The following is a 17500-nucleotide window of genomic DNA, read 5'->3' on the forward strand; positions in this document are numbered from 1 at the left end:
ATTGTTTTTGTCTGCTTCTTATTCTCCCTGTTTTCTTCTCTTCTTCTTCTTTCCGTGTTCCAAAGTCGGGGGCCAACCGCTTAACAAGACGGGGGAAGGAATTATTGAATTGTTTCTGATGCACCAAAACTTTCCGAGGACGGGAAGTTACGTCGCGGGACCATTCAGTAATTCAGCGTTGGGCTTCGCTGTCTCGGGGTAAAAGCCATTTGCCCCCAGCGAATGACCTCCGTTTGCATTGTATACCGCGTGGTTAACTGAAATCTACACCTAACAATAAATACACCGCCCCCACACACCCCTCCCAGAATGCGAGCCGCGCCCCCAACGCCGTTCCGCTTAACGGTTTTTTTTTTTTATTTTTTTTTTTTTTGTTACTTCCTCAAGGCGGTATCTGGTCCGTCCCGTTTCTAATTTCTTGGATGTGAGAGAGAGAGAGAGAGAGAGAGAGAGAGGACTTCACGGAAGAAGTCTTGAGGGGTCAGGATGTGTGTGTGTCTGTGTGTGTGTAGGTAGGTAGATATACACGGGCATACGTGTCTGTATATAAGGGCTGTTAGTTTATGTGTGTATATATATATATTATATATATATATATATATATATATATATATATTATACGCGCAAACACACAATATATATATATATATATATATATATATATATATACGTATAAAATATAGGCAGATGTAAAATACAATATATTTATACATACAAACATATATATATATAATTTATATATATATATATATATATATATATATATATATATATATATATATAATAAATTTTGCATAAAGCGCAATCGCTCTTTTTGGAACCTTTTCCTTCTTATGTCTTTAGGAATCGTCAAAATTTGTTCGAGAAGAACGACAAATGGCAGCTGGAATTCCATTCCCATTCACATTCCCAGACGATCTGGTTATCAGGAAATTCTTGTAAATGCTGCCAAGGCGGAGGGGCAATATTGCAAAGTGGTAATGGTGCTTGCAAATAAAAGTTGCATGAGAGAGAGAGAGAGAGAGAGAGAGAATTTCACCAAATAATATCATTAATAACTCTCTAGGAAGTTACTCTAAATTTACAGAGAGAGAGAGAGAGAGAGAGAGAGAGAGAGAGAGAGAGAGAGAGAGAATAATTTACCAATACTTAACTTTGCTAACATCATTTAAGAAGTTATTCCTAGAAATGGATCACACACACACACACACACACACACACACACACACACACACACACAGAGAGAGAGAGAGAGAGAGAGAGAGAGAGAGAGAGATAACATATTCCCTGAACTCGATCTTAAAATCAACTTAGGCTTTTATCCATATTTGGTTGAAATATGCTGTTGTTTATTTTGCCAATCTAAAAGGCAATCAATTTGCCATTAGGAATTTTGGATTAATACTACAATGTATTTCCTTACAAAAGCGAATTTAATTTTGATTCATGCTTGTTAATTTATTAATCTATTTTTTTCATTTTTCTATTTGATAAGTGAGATCTTTTCTATCTGAATTTCGCTGCACTTCTTATTTCAAGTCAGTGGCCACTGTGGTGGGCTTGTTCCTTATGAATAGGGTTCATCTTCTGAATAATAATATAATAATAATAATAATAATAATAATAATAATAATAATAATAAAATAATAATAATAAAACAGAGCACTGGTTGAATATCTGAAAACCAGTGAAGACGAGTGGCTAAAGAGTGCATGGGAAGAAAAGGACTAATAAAGTAGCGAAGACCCACCCCCAAATATACAGAGACAGGAGAATGCAACAGAACAGAGGAATTGGCCCAACAAACCAAATGCACGGACAATACATGAGACAGACTAAAAGAATAGCCAGCGATGACACATGGCAATGGCTACAGAGGGGGAGAGCTAAAGAAGGAAACGAAGGAATGATAACAGCGGAACAAGATCAGGCCCTAAGAACCCAGATATGTTCAAAGAACGATAGACGGAAAATAAAAAATCTCTCCATATGTAGGAAGTGCAATACGAAAAATGAAACCATAAACCACATAGCAAGCGATAATGCCCGGCACTTGCACAGAACCAGTACAAAAAGAGGCAAGATTCAGTGGCAAAAGCCCTCCACTGGAGCCTGTGCAAGAAACATTAGCTACCTTGCAGTAATAAGTGGTACGAGCACCAACCTGAGGGAGTGATAGAAAACGATCAGGCAAAGATCCTCTGGGACTATGGTATCAGAACAGATAGGGTGATACGATCCTCTGGGACTATGGTATCAGAACAGATAGGGTGATACGTGCAAATAGACCTGACGTGACGTTGATTGACAGAATCAAGAAGAAAGTATCAACTTTTGATTCGCAATACCATGGGACACCAGAGTTGAAGAGAAAGAAAGGGAAAAATGGATAAGTATCAAGATCTGAAAATAGAAATAAGAAGGATATGGGATATGCCAGAAAAGGGATGGACTCCTAAGGAGGCAGGATGCAATCGGGACCCCCACACACACACTATAAAAACCACCCAGTCGAATAGGATGACTGTGGTAGACCAAATTAAAAAAATAATAGAAATTAAATAACAATTAAAAGCACATCGATAAAAAGAAAGTAATTGTATGAAAAAATAGTATAACCATATACCACGTATGAATATAAAAAGAATATTTGTATCAAGTAATAGTATGACCATATGCCAAGCATAGAAAAAACATATTCAAAATAGTATATTCCTATCTACGCGAATCATAATGAATTACCTATTGCAATTTTTTTTTTACAAAAAATAAATATTTTCATGAATACATTTGGTCATGAACAGTAATTCTGGACTACGTTAATTACTAAAGGAATGAATATAACACCCGTATTTCATCACCATCTGCTATCCAAAATTAAACCGGGTTTATTTTCGAATACTAGCAAATAACTACAGATATGAATTTAGCATCAATTTAACAATTTTTATCAATAATAAAACCGGTTGTATTTACGAATACTAGCAAACAACTACAGATATGAATTTAGCATCAACTTCACAATTTGTTATCCAAAATTAAACCGGTATTTACGAGTATTTACGAATACTAGTATAAACCTATCGATATGAATCTAACTTCAGTGTTTCACAAAATGCTATCCATAATTAAACCCGTTTTATATATATAAAAAAATTTAGCAAACAATGGCAGACTTCAGAAATCGAAAAAAATAATAACAGCAGATAACTCAAGTTCACGAAATTCAAGTTGATGATTAAAACTAGCAAACACTTGCATACTTCAGAAATCGAAAAAATAATGACAACAGATATCTTAAAGTTCAAGGAATTCAAGTTCATAATCAAACCCGTTTTATTTACGATTATTCGTAAAAAACTGCATGTTTTTAAAACATAAAAAAACTAGCAAACAACAGCAGGCCTCAGAAATCCAAAAATAAAAAAAAATGACCCAAGATATCTTTGAAGTGCAACATATTCAAGTTCATTTCCAGTTTTTCTTTTTCATTTCTAATCTTTGGAATTACAAAAAAAAAAAAAAAAAAAAAAAAAAAAAAAAAAAAAAAAAAAAAGTGACCCACACGAGGAATTCAAGAATTCCAGGGAAGGGAGAAGAAGAACAGCCCCTTTTAAAACAGCGGGCCATTCCAGACTCAGCAAATATTCTAATCTCTCCAGGGATCAAAGTGGTCTTGAAGAAAAAGGAAGCAGAAACCATAAAAGAGGGAAGAACAGGAAATTTGATGCCATTCTGAACTCGAGAGAGAGGAGAGAGAGAGAGAGAGAGAGAGAGAGAGAGAGAGAGAGAGAGGAAGGACCCTTGGATAAATTCTAGGACCCCAGATGATTTCATTTCCAGAGAGAGAGAGAGAGAGAGAGAGAGAGAGGAGAGAGAGAGCGCACGAAGATGCTATCCTCCTGAGAAACAACAGCCCCCACCCACCACCACCCAATATAAAAAAAATTAAAAGTAACAGAGAAATTTAGTTTTACTAAAAAGTGGAAGTGAATTCAATCTTTTGCATTTTTTAATATAAGAATGTCATCCTTGGCGATACTATTCCAAAGGCAGAATGAATAATGAAATATATTTCATTTGTAGAAATATAGTGAGTGCCACCAGTGCACCTCACACGGTGCGCTGTAGGCATTACTTAAAACGCTCTTTGCAGCGTTACTTCGGGCCCTATCTGCAAACCCTTTCATTTCTTTTAACTGTACCTCCGTCCATATTCTCTTTCCTCCATCTTACTTTCCTTCAAATATCTCATGACAGTTGATTCAATATTATTTTCAGCGCTGAATGACCTTAGGCCTTGGCCTAAATATCACATAGAAGTTCAATAGAAAGGATTGCCAAGAAAAATTCCTTATGAATTCTCGGAAAATATACGAATGATTTTGAATTCTGGCCTTATTTTTTTTAACGAACATTATCTCAAGTAATGACATTCTAGGGAAAGTTATTTTGAATTCTGGCCTTATTTTTTTAAAACCGACATCATCGTAAGTAAAAATATTCTAGGGAAATATTATTTCGAATTCGGTCCTTATTTTTTTAAAAACGAAAATGATCGTAATTAATGATATTCTAGGGAAACCGGTTTTGAATTCTGTCCATATTTTAAAACGAACATTATCGTAAGTAATGATGTCTAGAGAAAATTATTTTGAATTCTAGTCCTTATTTTTTTTAAAAACGGATATCATCGTAAGTAATGATATTCTAGAGAAAATTATTTTGAATTCTAGTCCTTATTTTTTTTAAACGAACATGATCGTAAGTGATGATATTCTAGGGAAGATAATAGAAGATAATTTATTAAAAAACTACGAGGACGCAGAAAACAGAAGGAAAATATTAAAATCTCAGAAAAAAAAAATAAGCAACTGGGATTCTATCGAAAAAAAAAAAAAAAATGTGAACGAATCGTAATGGACTGAAAGGGGAAAATAAACTAAAAAGACGTCCCATCAGCTGAATACAATCGACCCACATATTTTCATTCAGAATTACCGAACGACAAAGATGATTATTATAATTATTATTATTATATTATGAAGGTGATGATGAACCTTGTCCATATGGAACAGGACCACCAAAGGGGAGTCTGACTCGGAATTCAAGTTTCCAAAGAATATTAAGGTGTTACATTTGAAGGAAGTAACAGAAGGTGACAGAAAATGGAGAGAGGAGATGATCAGATTATAGAAAAGAAATAGATAAACAATATAGGTTATATATTATACTATATTATATATATACTATATATATATATATATATATATATATATCATAAACTATTATATTATATATATATATATATATATAGAGAGAGAGAGAGAGAGAATAGAGAGAGAGAGAGAGAGAGAGAGAGAGGGTCTGCATATATTTCTGTTAGAATCTACCCTGCAGCATTCACCAGCGCAGTAAGAAACACAAACCATTTAACTCCTTATACAACTTTTTCTCATCCGAGTCCGAACACTGGAATCCCCCAAAATACTCAGCGTTCAGAGAGAGAGAGAAGAGAGAGAGAGAGAGAGAAGACTCCGTTAGTGTAACCACCTTTTCAAACAAAGCTCTTGTTTCGAGGCAGAGTAAATGTTTACGATCTTGCATTATTTTCTTGTCCTCCCTTCACTTGGCGACGGTAACCGGACGAGGGGGGGACCTGGGGGGGGGGTGGGGAAGGGGGGGGGGAAGAAGATTGAGATTTGACAAAGTTCCTTTACAAAGGATAAATAAACAAATGTGAAATATTAAAACAGAAATAAAGCAGAATTATAAGTGTATAAGTTGTAAGTGTTATATAGTTAAATGGTAAAGCGTAGATCATGAAGGGCAAATATTTATATTTTAATATGAAAGAACATATGAGTTTTTTTTTCATATAGATACATGTGTAAATACCAAATCATAATAGTATATACGTATTATATACCTATGTATGTATGTATATGTTTCATATATATATATATATATATATATATATATATATATATATATATATATATATATATATATATATATATATATATATGTACATACGTACACAAACATATAATAAATCATAGATATGTTTATATAATGTTTTCACACATACGTATATTATATATATATATATATATATATATATATATATATATATATATATATATATATATATATATATATATATATATATAATATATGAGTCCATAAATAAACACAAATAATTTTCCTTGTCACTCCAGTAGTAAAATACCATCAAACCTCATTAACCATGGACGTCAGACGCGCTCCGTGACGACAGTAATTACTATTCCCGACTATGAATTTATTTGCTGCAGATCAGTCTGAGAAAAAAAATGAATAAAAAAAATTCAACAAGATCATTCACAAACAATACGAATAGCAGGACCAGGTAGCGGACTGTCTAATTTAACTTAAATTAAAAAACACTTTAATCAACTCCACCAGAAGTGTTTAAGAAGGATAAATCCATTAATAACTGATTATTATTATTATTATTATTATTATTATTATTATTATTATTATTATTATTATTATTATTATTATTATATTATTATTATTCAGAAGATGAACCTTGTTCATATGGAAAAAAACCCACCAAAGGGGCCACTGACTTGAAATTCGAGTTTCCAACGAATATGGCGATCATTTGAAAGATTATTATTATTATTATTATTATTATTATTATTATTATTATTATTATTATTATTATTATTACAAAGCCTACCAAAGGGGCCATTGACTTGGAATTCAAGCTTCAAAACATCAAGGTGTTCATTTCGAAGAAGGTAACAGGAGATAAAAGGAAAATTTTTACAAAAGAACAATTAAAATTCAATAGACTTTAGAGGTTCCCACTTCGGAACATCCTCAGGGAGAGTGTTCCACACAGGACTAAATTACCGTAATCTGTCGAAGGGGGAAACTGCTCCACTGTTCCACTGTATACTTCATCCTAAATCCTCCTAATCCATTGGCGTATCATTTTCCCTCAAAAAAGAACGGATTAGCATAACGTTTGTTCAGCCGCATGAAACCCAAGTTACCATAATTAACCGAATATTTTGGCCTAATTCTTGCCCAGGACACAAAGGGCTAATTACAAAGCCCAGCGCTGTAAGCTAATAGCAATCCAAGCCTTTATTTACTAGTCGAATCAAAGCACAGGCGTATAACAATTATTTCGGGAAACCGTAATTAAAGAAAGAGGATTATTTTAGTCGGATAATCGCGCGCAGTTGCGACGTCACCAGGGATTATGCTTGCAAGCATCAAAGTTTTTTTATACAGAAATAACCAGGCGTTTATACGACGTGCGACGATTTCTAAAATTCAAACGTAAATTCTGTTCTCTGCTTTCCATGAAATGGAAAAATTAAAACGATATCATGATTTACTTGCTTGCAAGCATCATTTCTTTATACAGAAATATCCAGTATTTTATAAAACGTGAGACGATTACTAAAACGCAAAAATCATGGTAATTCTATTACACGGTTTTCATGAAATGAAAAAGTACAATAATAAGATGATTTTTTGCTTGCAAGCATCATTCATTTTTCAACGTACAGAAATAACCAAGTGTTTGTACAATGTCAGAAGATTTCTGAAATGGAAGCATAAATGTTATTGTCTATTTTGCATGAAATGAAAAAAGTACAATAATCTCATGATTTTTTGCTTGCAAGCATCCTTTTTTATACAGAAAAACCCGGGCGTTTATACAATGTGAGGGCATCTCTAAAATGCAAAAATAACAGAAAATCTATTCTGTGTTATTCATGAAATGTAAAATGAAGTTAATTCCATGATGTTTTGCTTGCAAGCACCATTTTTCATACAGAAAAACCCCGGCGTTTATACAACGTGAGATCTCTAAAACGCAAAAATAACAGAAAATCAAGAATATGTTTTAATGAAATGAAAAATTACAATTATTCCATTATTTGTGCTTGCATGAATATTTTTTCCATACAGAAAAACCTAGGCTTTTATACAACGTGAGGACATCTCTAAAATTCAAAAATAATAAAATCTAGTATCTGTTTTTCATGAAACGTAAAATTAAGTTAATTACACGTTTTTTTTTTTTTTTTTGCTTGCAAGGATCTTTTCTGTATCACAGAAATAAAATAACCAAGCGTTTATCCGACGTGAGACGATTACTTAACGCAAAAAAACACCAGAATATTATCTGTTATTCATGGAATAAAAAGAAAATACAAGAATCCCATGATATGCTGCTCACTAACTTCAGTTTTTCATTATTAGTTCACAAACAACTAAGCGTTCTCCTGCGCAAGACACGTCCTACATTGTCAGTTTTTAATTAAATTAAGAATATAATCACATGATATTTATCGTGATTTCATAACAAATAATTAGATAAAAAGAAATACATTACCTACTTTTCACAGATGAAAAATAAGCGAGAATTATCCAACGCGAGACGATTTCTAACAAGCAAAAGTCAGAGACAATCCATCATCTAGTATTAATGAAATATAAAAAAATAATTCCACAATATTTATCAGCTCGAAAGAATGACGAGATGAAGAGAAAAAAAAAAGCGCATTACCTACTCTTTCACAAATGAAAAAATTACCTAGCAAGTGACAACAAAATTTCTGAAATGCAAAAAAAAAAAAAAAAAAAAAAAAAAAAAAAAAAAAAAAAAAAAAATCAATCATCAGTTCTTAAAAAAAATAAGGAATAAGTAAATAAAATAACCACATAATATTTACCATCAGCTCGAAATTAAAGACGAGAGACAAAACATTACCTACTTTTTCCCAAATGAAAAGCAAAAACCAGAAGGCAAGGGAGGAAGTCTTAAAAGCAAAAATATAAAAAAAATAGTCTCCTGTAAATTATCGTCACATCGCGTGCTACCTGACATTAGGCGCGACTGCGTACAGACACCCATTACTTTGAGTCGCGTGTAGACGACCCCTGAGATTAAAGGATATATTATACGGTGTCTTCGTCGTGGTGTAAAAGCTGCAAGTGCTTGCTCTTATTAAATTGAATTAATTCACCTTTTGTTATTATCATTTTCATTATTCAGAGACGAACTCTACTCATATGGAACAATCCCATCACCATCCTAAGAATATGGTGTCCATTCGAATGAAGTAACAGAAGGTATTATTAGTATTTATTATTACTATTATTAATATTATTATTATCATTATTATTATTATTAGAAGAAGATGAACCCTATTCACATGGAACAATCCCACTACAGGGGCCATTGACTTGAAATTCAAACTTCCAAAGAATATTGTGTCCATTCGAATGAAGTAGCAGAAGGTATTTATTATTATTATTATTATTATTATTATTATTATTTATTATTATTATTATTATTATTATTATTATTATTATTATTATTATTTTTTTTTTTTTTTTTTTTTTTTTTTTTTTTTTTTTTGCTCTATCACTAGTACCTCAATTCGACTGGGTGGCTATTTATAGGGTGGTATGAGGGGTTCCGGGTTGCATCCTGCCTCCTTAGGAGTCCATCACTTTTCTTACTATGTGTGCCGTTTCTAGGATCACACTCTTCTGCATGAGTCCTGGAGCTACTTCAGCCTCTAGTTTTTCTAGATTCCTTTTCAGGGATCTTGGGATCGTGCCTAGTGCTCCTATGATTATGGGTACGATTTCCACTGGCATATCCCATATCCTTCTTATTATTTATTTTTCAGATCTTCATACTTATCCATTTTTTCCCTCTCTTTCTCTTCAACTTCTGGTGTCCCATAGGTATTGCGACATCAATGAGTGATACTTTCTTTCTTGACTTTGTCAATCAACGTCACGTCTGGTCTGTTTGCACGTATCACCTATCCTGTTCTGATACCATAGTCCCAGAGGATCTTTGCCTGATCGTTTTCTATCACTCCCTCAGGTTGGTGCTCGTACCACTTATTACAGCAAGGTAGCTGATGTTTCTTGCACAGGCTCCAGTGGAGGGCTTTTGCCACTGAATCAGGCCTCTTTTTGTACTGGTTCTGTGCAAAGTGCCGGGCACTCGCTTGCTATGTGGTTTATGGTTTCATTTTTCGTATTGCACTTCCTACATATGGGAGATATGTTTATTTCCGTCTATCGTTCTTTGAACATATCTGGTTCTTAGGGCCTGATCTTGTGCCGCTGTTATCATTCCTTCAGTTTCCTTCTTTAGCTCTCCCCTCTGTAGCCATTGCCATGTGTCACGATGGCTAGTTCTTTAGTCTGTCTCATGTATTGTCCGTGCATTGGTTTGTTGGTGCCAGTCCTCTGTTCGGTCTGTCTTCTCCTGCCTCTGTATATTTCTGGGTCTTCGCCCTCTACTTTAATTAGTCCTTCTTCCCATGCACTCTTTATCCACTCGTCTTCACTGGTTTTCAGATATTGCCCCAGTGCTCTGTTTTTCGATGTTGACGCAGTCCTCTATACTTAGTAGTCCTCTCCCTCCTTCCTTTCGTGTTATGTATAGTCTGTCCGTATTTGCTCTTGGGTGTAGTGCTTTGTGTATTGTCATATGTTTCCTGGTTTTCTGATCTATGGTGCGGAGAGTTCTGCCTTCGTCCATTCCACTATTCCTGCGCTGTATCTATTACTGGCACTGCCCATGTGTTTATGGCTTTTATCATATTTCCTGCGTTGAGTTTTGACTTGAGTATCGCCTTGAGTCTCTGCATGTTATTATTATTATTATTATTATTATTATTATTATTATTATTATTATTATTATTATTATTATTATTATTATTATCCAGAAGACGAACTCTATTCATATGGAACAGTCCCACCAAAGGGGCCATTGACTAAAATTCAAGCTTCCAAAGAATACGATGTTCATAAATTATTATTATATTATTATTATTATTATTTATTATTATTATTATATTATTATTATTAATTATTACCATCATCATCCAGAAAATACAGAACGAGATCAATTAGAGATAAAAAAAAATAAATTAACCTATTACTAAACAAATATCGAAGAGTCATCACGGAGAGAGAGGAGCTGTGTAACTTCAAGTTAAACGTCAAGTTTAACCTTGACTTTACGACATCTTTACAATGTTTCTCAAGCAGTCTTGAAGGGCGTGGCTGCTCTTCTCTCTGACAAAAAGTTGGCCTCGTAGAGAAAACTGCTTGACTTTTATTTCACTGTTTCAGTTTCTCTTTCCTGGTTTTTTTTTTATCGAATAAAACTGGCAGACCGTTCAATTAATACAAAGCTGTCGACGTTGTATATTACTTCAAGAAGGGTAATTTGCTTATTTGAAAAATATATTTTTATGTTATTGACCATTTCTTTAAAATTCTTCCTGAGCCTCCGTTTAAAATGTGCTTTAAGGAATTATATATTTTTTAGGTTATGCTCTATTGCCTTATTTGAAATTTGTTTTTATCTTACGTCATTCAATCTAAAATTGACCATTTCTCTAAAATTCTTCCCTGTCACTCTCCGTTTAAAATGTATTTTAACGTATAATAATAATTTCCTTTATTTTATGCGTTATATCATTGATAAAAAATTATTTTATACATACTATTTTACATTTTTTGAACTTAACCATTTAACAGATAGAGCTATTTGGTTATATTTCGTTATAAACAACCTCCCTACACATATTATTATATATAATATATATAGCTATATATATATATATATATATATATATATATATATATATATATATATATATATAGTGTTGTTAAATCGAACATGTCTTAAGAAATAACAAGAAAATCCACAAGCACATTGAATCTACAATTAAAAAACCAAAAAATAATAACTATGATTATTAGGGAGGAGGGCTTCTCTGAGGGCCGTAAGCATTGAGTATTGAAGCAGCCATAATATTCAAAACTATTATTATTATTATTATTATTATTATTATTATTATTATTATTATTATTAACCTATGAAACAAACCTACCACAGGGGGGCCAACTGACTCGAAATCCAAGCTTCCAAAGAATACGGTGTTCATTCGAAGGAAAAATAACCCAACGAATGAATAAAATAACTATATAAACATTTCAGCAAATTAAAATAACAAGTGGAATTGCCTAAGGTTAGTCATGCACTGCATCTTCACTTAAATTTTGAAGGTCCAATTGCACGGCATCTCCAGCAGTAGGAAGCCTGTTCCTCAGTCCAGCAGTGTGAGGAATAAAGAACCTCTGGAAATTCTGGAACCTCTGGAACCTCTGGAATTCTGGAAAAGTTACAAGGAGTTAACAAGGATTAGGATGTCTCAAAGACTTGTTAGTCCATCCTAAGAGGATTTTACTGTGCATTCACAGTGTCCTCATAATGATTTTGTCTAGCTTTCTTTTAAGCTCTTCCACACTGTTGTTGTTTACAACTTCTGGTGGCAGTTTATTCCACGTGTCACATATCTTGTATGTAAAGAAGTTCCCACAATGGGATGTGTTGTATCTCTTCAGTTCTAGTTTCCATGCATTATTTCTCGTCTGGTTTTCGCTTAAAGTAAATAGTTTACTGCATATTGGGGCTGCTGCTGCTGTTGAGCCGTGAAAATGTCCTTAATCAAACCCATTTCCTTACTATTTTTCCAAATTAAATTAAACATTGAAGTAGAGGAAGTGTTTCACGTCGGTCTGAACAAAAAACGTCTCGTCCAGAGATGTTTCCAAATGTCCGACGACAAAGAGGTTGGGGCTCTGTCATTTTCAATAATCAATGCGTTCTGACCTTCTCAACTATGCAATTCGCTGAAAAAACCAGGCCGTGCTTGCAAGCTATGAAAGTGAAAGCAGAAGCCTTGAAAGGTACAGAATATTTTCGTATACGACTTCGGGAGAACCGGATTATTCAAAGAAACTGATGCACCAATAAATTTTCAACCAGTCTTTCCTTCACCTGCTGTTAATTCGTTTTGGGGTGGAATATATATACAATTTAGACCAAACGCCAAGTTCCTCGTTGGACGAGTGGGCTGCTTGTTATCCTACCGATTCGGTAGGAATAAGAGGAATTTATATCTGGTGATTAGAAATTCATTTCTCGATACAATGTGGCTCGGATATCACAATAAGTTGTATGTCCCGTTGCAAGGTAACCAATTGGTTCCTAGCCACGTAAAAATATCTAATCCTTCGAGCCAGCTCTAGGATAGCTGTTAATCAGCTCAGTGGTCTGGTTAAACTAAGATATACTTAAGTTAGGTCATTCTGCGCTAAAATAAAAAAAACACCTTTGGTATTTACTTACAAATTGACAAAAACGCAGACAAGTAAATTCTTTCCCTCATCAAAAAATAAAACGCCTTTGATATTTACTTACAAACTGACAAAAACACAGAAGAAAATTTCTTCCCTCATCAAAAAATTCCATTAGAAATTACTTACATAATAAAAAAAACACCTTTGGTATTTACTTACAAACAGAGAAAAACAGACAAGTAAATTCTTTCCCTTAACAAATATATCACATTAGAATTTACCTACATAATTAAAAAAATACTTTTGGTATTTACTTACAAACTAACAAAAAAACATAAAAAAAATCCATTTGAGTTTACTTAAATAAATTTAAATGATACTTTTGATATTTGCTTATAATATTACAAAAAAAAACAGACAAATAAGTCAATTCTTTCCCTCACCAAAAATATCCATTAGAATTTACTTTCATAATTTAAAAATAAATCCTTTGGTATTTACTTACAAACAGACAAAAAACATAAACGAGTAAATTCTTCCCTTCAAAAACAAAAACCCATTAGAATTTACTTACATAGTTGAAAAAAATACCTTTGGTATTTACTTACTAAACTGACAACAAACATAGACAAGTAAATTCTTTCCCTTATATAAAAAAAAAATCCAATAGAATTTACTTACATAATAATAAAAAAAAAACACCTTTGGTATTTACTTACAAACTGACAAAAAACACAAACAAGTAAATTCTTCCTCATAAAAAACTACTAGAATATAATTACATAATTTTCAAAAAACCTTTCATATTTACTTACCAACTGACACAAAACAGGCAATTCTTTTCCTCATAAAAAAATCCATTAGAGTTCACTTACATAATCAAAATAAATACCTTTGGTATTTACTTACAAACTGACAAAAAAAAAAAGACAAACAAGTCCATTCTTTCCCTCATCAAAAATATCCATTAGAATTTACTTGCATAATTAAAAAAAAATCCTGTGGTACTTACTTACAAAACTGACAAAAAACAGAGACAAATAAGTCAATTATCCCTCCTTATAAAAAAGAAAGAAAAAAGAACATGAATAGTAATGACATAATTAAAAAATAACATTGTTGGTATTTACTTATCAACCATCAAAAACATATATAAACAAGTCCATTCTTTCACTCATACTCCTCCTTCTCCTCCACCTCCTTCTCCTACTAACCTTTTTATGCCTCATCCAGACGAGAGAAGGGGGCGGAACGCCCCCGGCCACGCTGCAGGTGATGGCCAAGGGACTTCCTTCCTGAAGTGGCCCTAGTACGCTGTCAGTGACGCGTTGACCTCCGACCCTTAGCACGGGTTCCTCCGGCGGCACCACCACCTGGAGGCTTAGATGAGTTCTTCGGGAGGACGCTGCAGATGGACGGGGGATGGGGAGCGGGGGGAAGGGGGGGGGGGGGAGAGAGAGAGAGAGAAGACGTGGATGAGAAATACAAAAAAAATGACAACGAGGACGTAATGAGAATTTCTGAGATGAGAGGTCTCTTCAAAGTGACATAGAGATTTTTTACTATTTTCTTTTTTTCTCTCTTTCTATATATTATTTCTTCTTCGTATTTTAAACGAAAATGGTGTGGTCTTATCCAATATTATCCTCTACAGTTTTCACATGATAAATTTTATTTTATTTTCAGCATTTTTCTCTTTTTTTCTCTCCATATTTATCTTCGTTTCTTAAGATTTTAAATATAAATGCAGTGGTCTTAAAATGGTGTGGTCTTATATAATGTTATCTTCTCCAGTTTTCATGATAAATTTCATTTTATTTTCAGCACTTCTCTTTTTTTGCTCCAGATTTATCTTCGTTTCCGACGCACAATAATCAATTTTAAAATAAGGTATTTTAAAATAAGGTATTTTAAATAAGGTATTTTAAAAAGTGTTGGCGTATAAGAGCTCTCATAATCTGGCATATTTTCAACATCAGAGTAAAAACAAAAATAATCTAAATAAACTGGTTGCAAAATATATGAAATTTTAATAAAGTATTTATAATTTTGTTGGTGTAAAGAGCTATCAGAATCTGGTATATATTTAATACCAAGTGTAAATCTAACTTAAATACATAATATAGTAAATCTGAATAAAGTATTTTCAATAGGTGGTGTATAATCTATCATAATCTGGTATACCACCTTTAATATCAGAGTAAAATAAAAGAAACACACACACACAATTTGAACTGTAAATAATTCAACAGACAAACACCAACTCTCGAATTAAACCCAACAATCTTCTCTTTGAATTATACACAACTCAACCCCAATAATGTTCTCATTAAACTCTAAATAATTCAAACCCAACAGTCTTCTCTTTGAATTGTAAACACCTCAACCCCAATAATGTTCTCATTAAACTGTAAACAACTCAAACCCAACAGTCTTCTCTTTAAACTGTAAACAACTCAAACCCAACAGTCTTCTCTTTAAACTGTAAACAACTCAAACCCAGTAATGTTATCTTTAAACTGTAAACAATTCAAACCCAACAGTCTTCTCTTTAAACTGTAAACAACTCAAACCCAACAGTCTTCTCTTTAAACTGTAACAACTCAAACCCAACAGTCTTCTCTTTAAACTGTAAACAACTCAAGAGACACGATACAAAATCATTCAAATCAGACCCACAACAGTTAACACACAGAACTTTAAAAAAAAATTATAAAAACCGTTTTGAGAAAAAGGGAAAGATAGAAATAGACACGAAACATGATAGAGACCAACAAGCAACATCATATAATTAAAAAAAAAACTTTTTGAAAGGGAAAAACAGAAAGACACGAAACATGATAAAAGGAACAAGAAGCAGATATCAGATAATTAGAAAAACCTTTCTGAGAAAAAGAGAAAGACACAAAAAGACACGAAACCTGATAAAGGGAACAGCAAATTGATAACAGATAATTGAAATCAAACCTTTTTCGGGAAAAGGGAAAGAGAGAAAAATACACGAAACTTGATAAAGGGACCAACAAACAAAAATCAGATGAGCAGAAAAACCTTTTTCAGGAAAAAAGAAAGAAAAAAAGACACGAAACTTAATAAAAAAAAAGACCAACAAACATAAACGAGATAAATAAAAACCTCTTGAAGGCTTAAAAAAAAAAAAAAAAAAATAATAATAAAAATGATAAGTAAAAAAGACACGAAACGAACTGAATCTCGACAATGGTTAGTCACTTGAAGAAACTGGAGACACTCGTCCTCTCTCTCCACACATAATAGAAAGAGGAGCGTACTAGCCTAGCACGAATTCTTACTAAGAGGAGATACGGCTGGAATTATGTTTCTTGGAGAGGAGATCCGAATTCAGATAATAATAATTCCCGAAGTTTGTTACGGTTAGGAAGTTGGACTGTTATGTCTGAACAGTGAGGGGGGAGGGGCATATATTGGTCGACAGTTGGTGTGTATTATTATTATAATTATTATTATTATTGTTATTACTAAGAAGATGAACCCAATTTCTATACAACAATCCCACTCGTTGTCTGAACAGTAGGGGGGAGGGGGGTCGTATATTGTTCGACAGTTCGTGTATATATCATTATTATTATTATTATTATTTTTACTCAGAGGATGAACCCAATTCTATACAACAATCCCACTCGTTTGACTGTTTGTGTGATTTTATTATTATAATTTTTTTTTCAGAGATATTGGGATCGTGCCTAGTGTTCCCATGATTATGGGTACAATTTCCGCTGGCATATCCCATATCCTTCTTATTTCTATTTTCAGGTCTTGATACTTATCCATTTTTTCCCTTTCTTTCTCTTCAACTCTGGTGGCCCATGGTATTGCGACATCAATGAGTGATACTTTCTTCTTGACTTTGTCAATCAACGTCACGCCTGGGATATTTGCACGTATCACCCTATTTGTTCTGATACCATAGTCCCAGAGGATCTTTGCCTGATCGATTTTCTATCACTCCAGGTTGGTGCTCGTACCACTTATTACTGCAAGGTAGCTGATGTTTCTTGCACAGGCTCCAGTGGAGGGCTTTTGCCACTGAATCATGCCTCTTTTTGTACTGGTTCTGTGCAAGTGCCGGACATTCGCTTGCTATGTGGTTTATGGTTTCATTTTTCGTATTGCACTTCCTACATGTAGGAGAGATGTTATTTCCATCTAATTATTATTATTATTATTATTATTATTATTATTATTATTATTCAAAAGATGAACAATATTCACATAGAGCACCAATCGTTCGACTATTTTTGTGTATATGAGGTTATTATTATTATTA

General features: G+C 33.2%; 1 protein-coding gene across 1 annotated transcript in view; it reads right to left on the bottom strand.

Moving 5' to 3' along the window:
- LOC135194928 (nephrin-like) overlaps positions 1-17500 on the bottom strand; it is a gene marked incomplete in the record, with an annotated part of 312621 nt that overhangs the window by 184989 nt on the left and 110132 nt on the right. The window contains 1 exon segment of the mRNA XM_064221132.1: positions 14409-14599. Within this exon segment, the coding sequence (XP_064077202.1) occupies positions 14409-14599 (191 nt within the window).

The sequence above is a fragment of the Macrobrachium nipponense genome, chromosome 15, assembly GCF_015104395.2.
Source record: "Macrobrachium nipponense isolate FS-2020 chromosome 15, ASM1510439v2, whole genome shotgun sequence".
Classification (NCBI taxonomy): Eukaryota; Metazoa; Arthropoda; class Malacostraca; order Decapoda; family Palaemonidae; genus Macrobrachium; species Macrobrachium nipponense.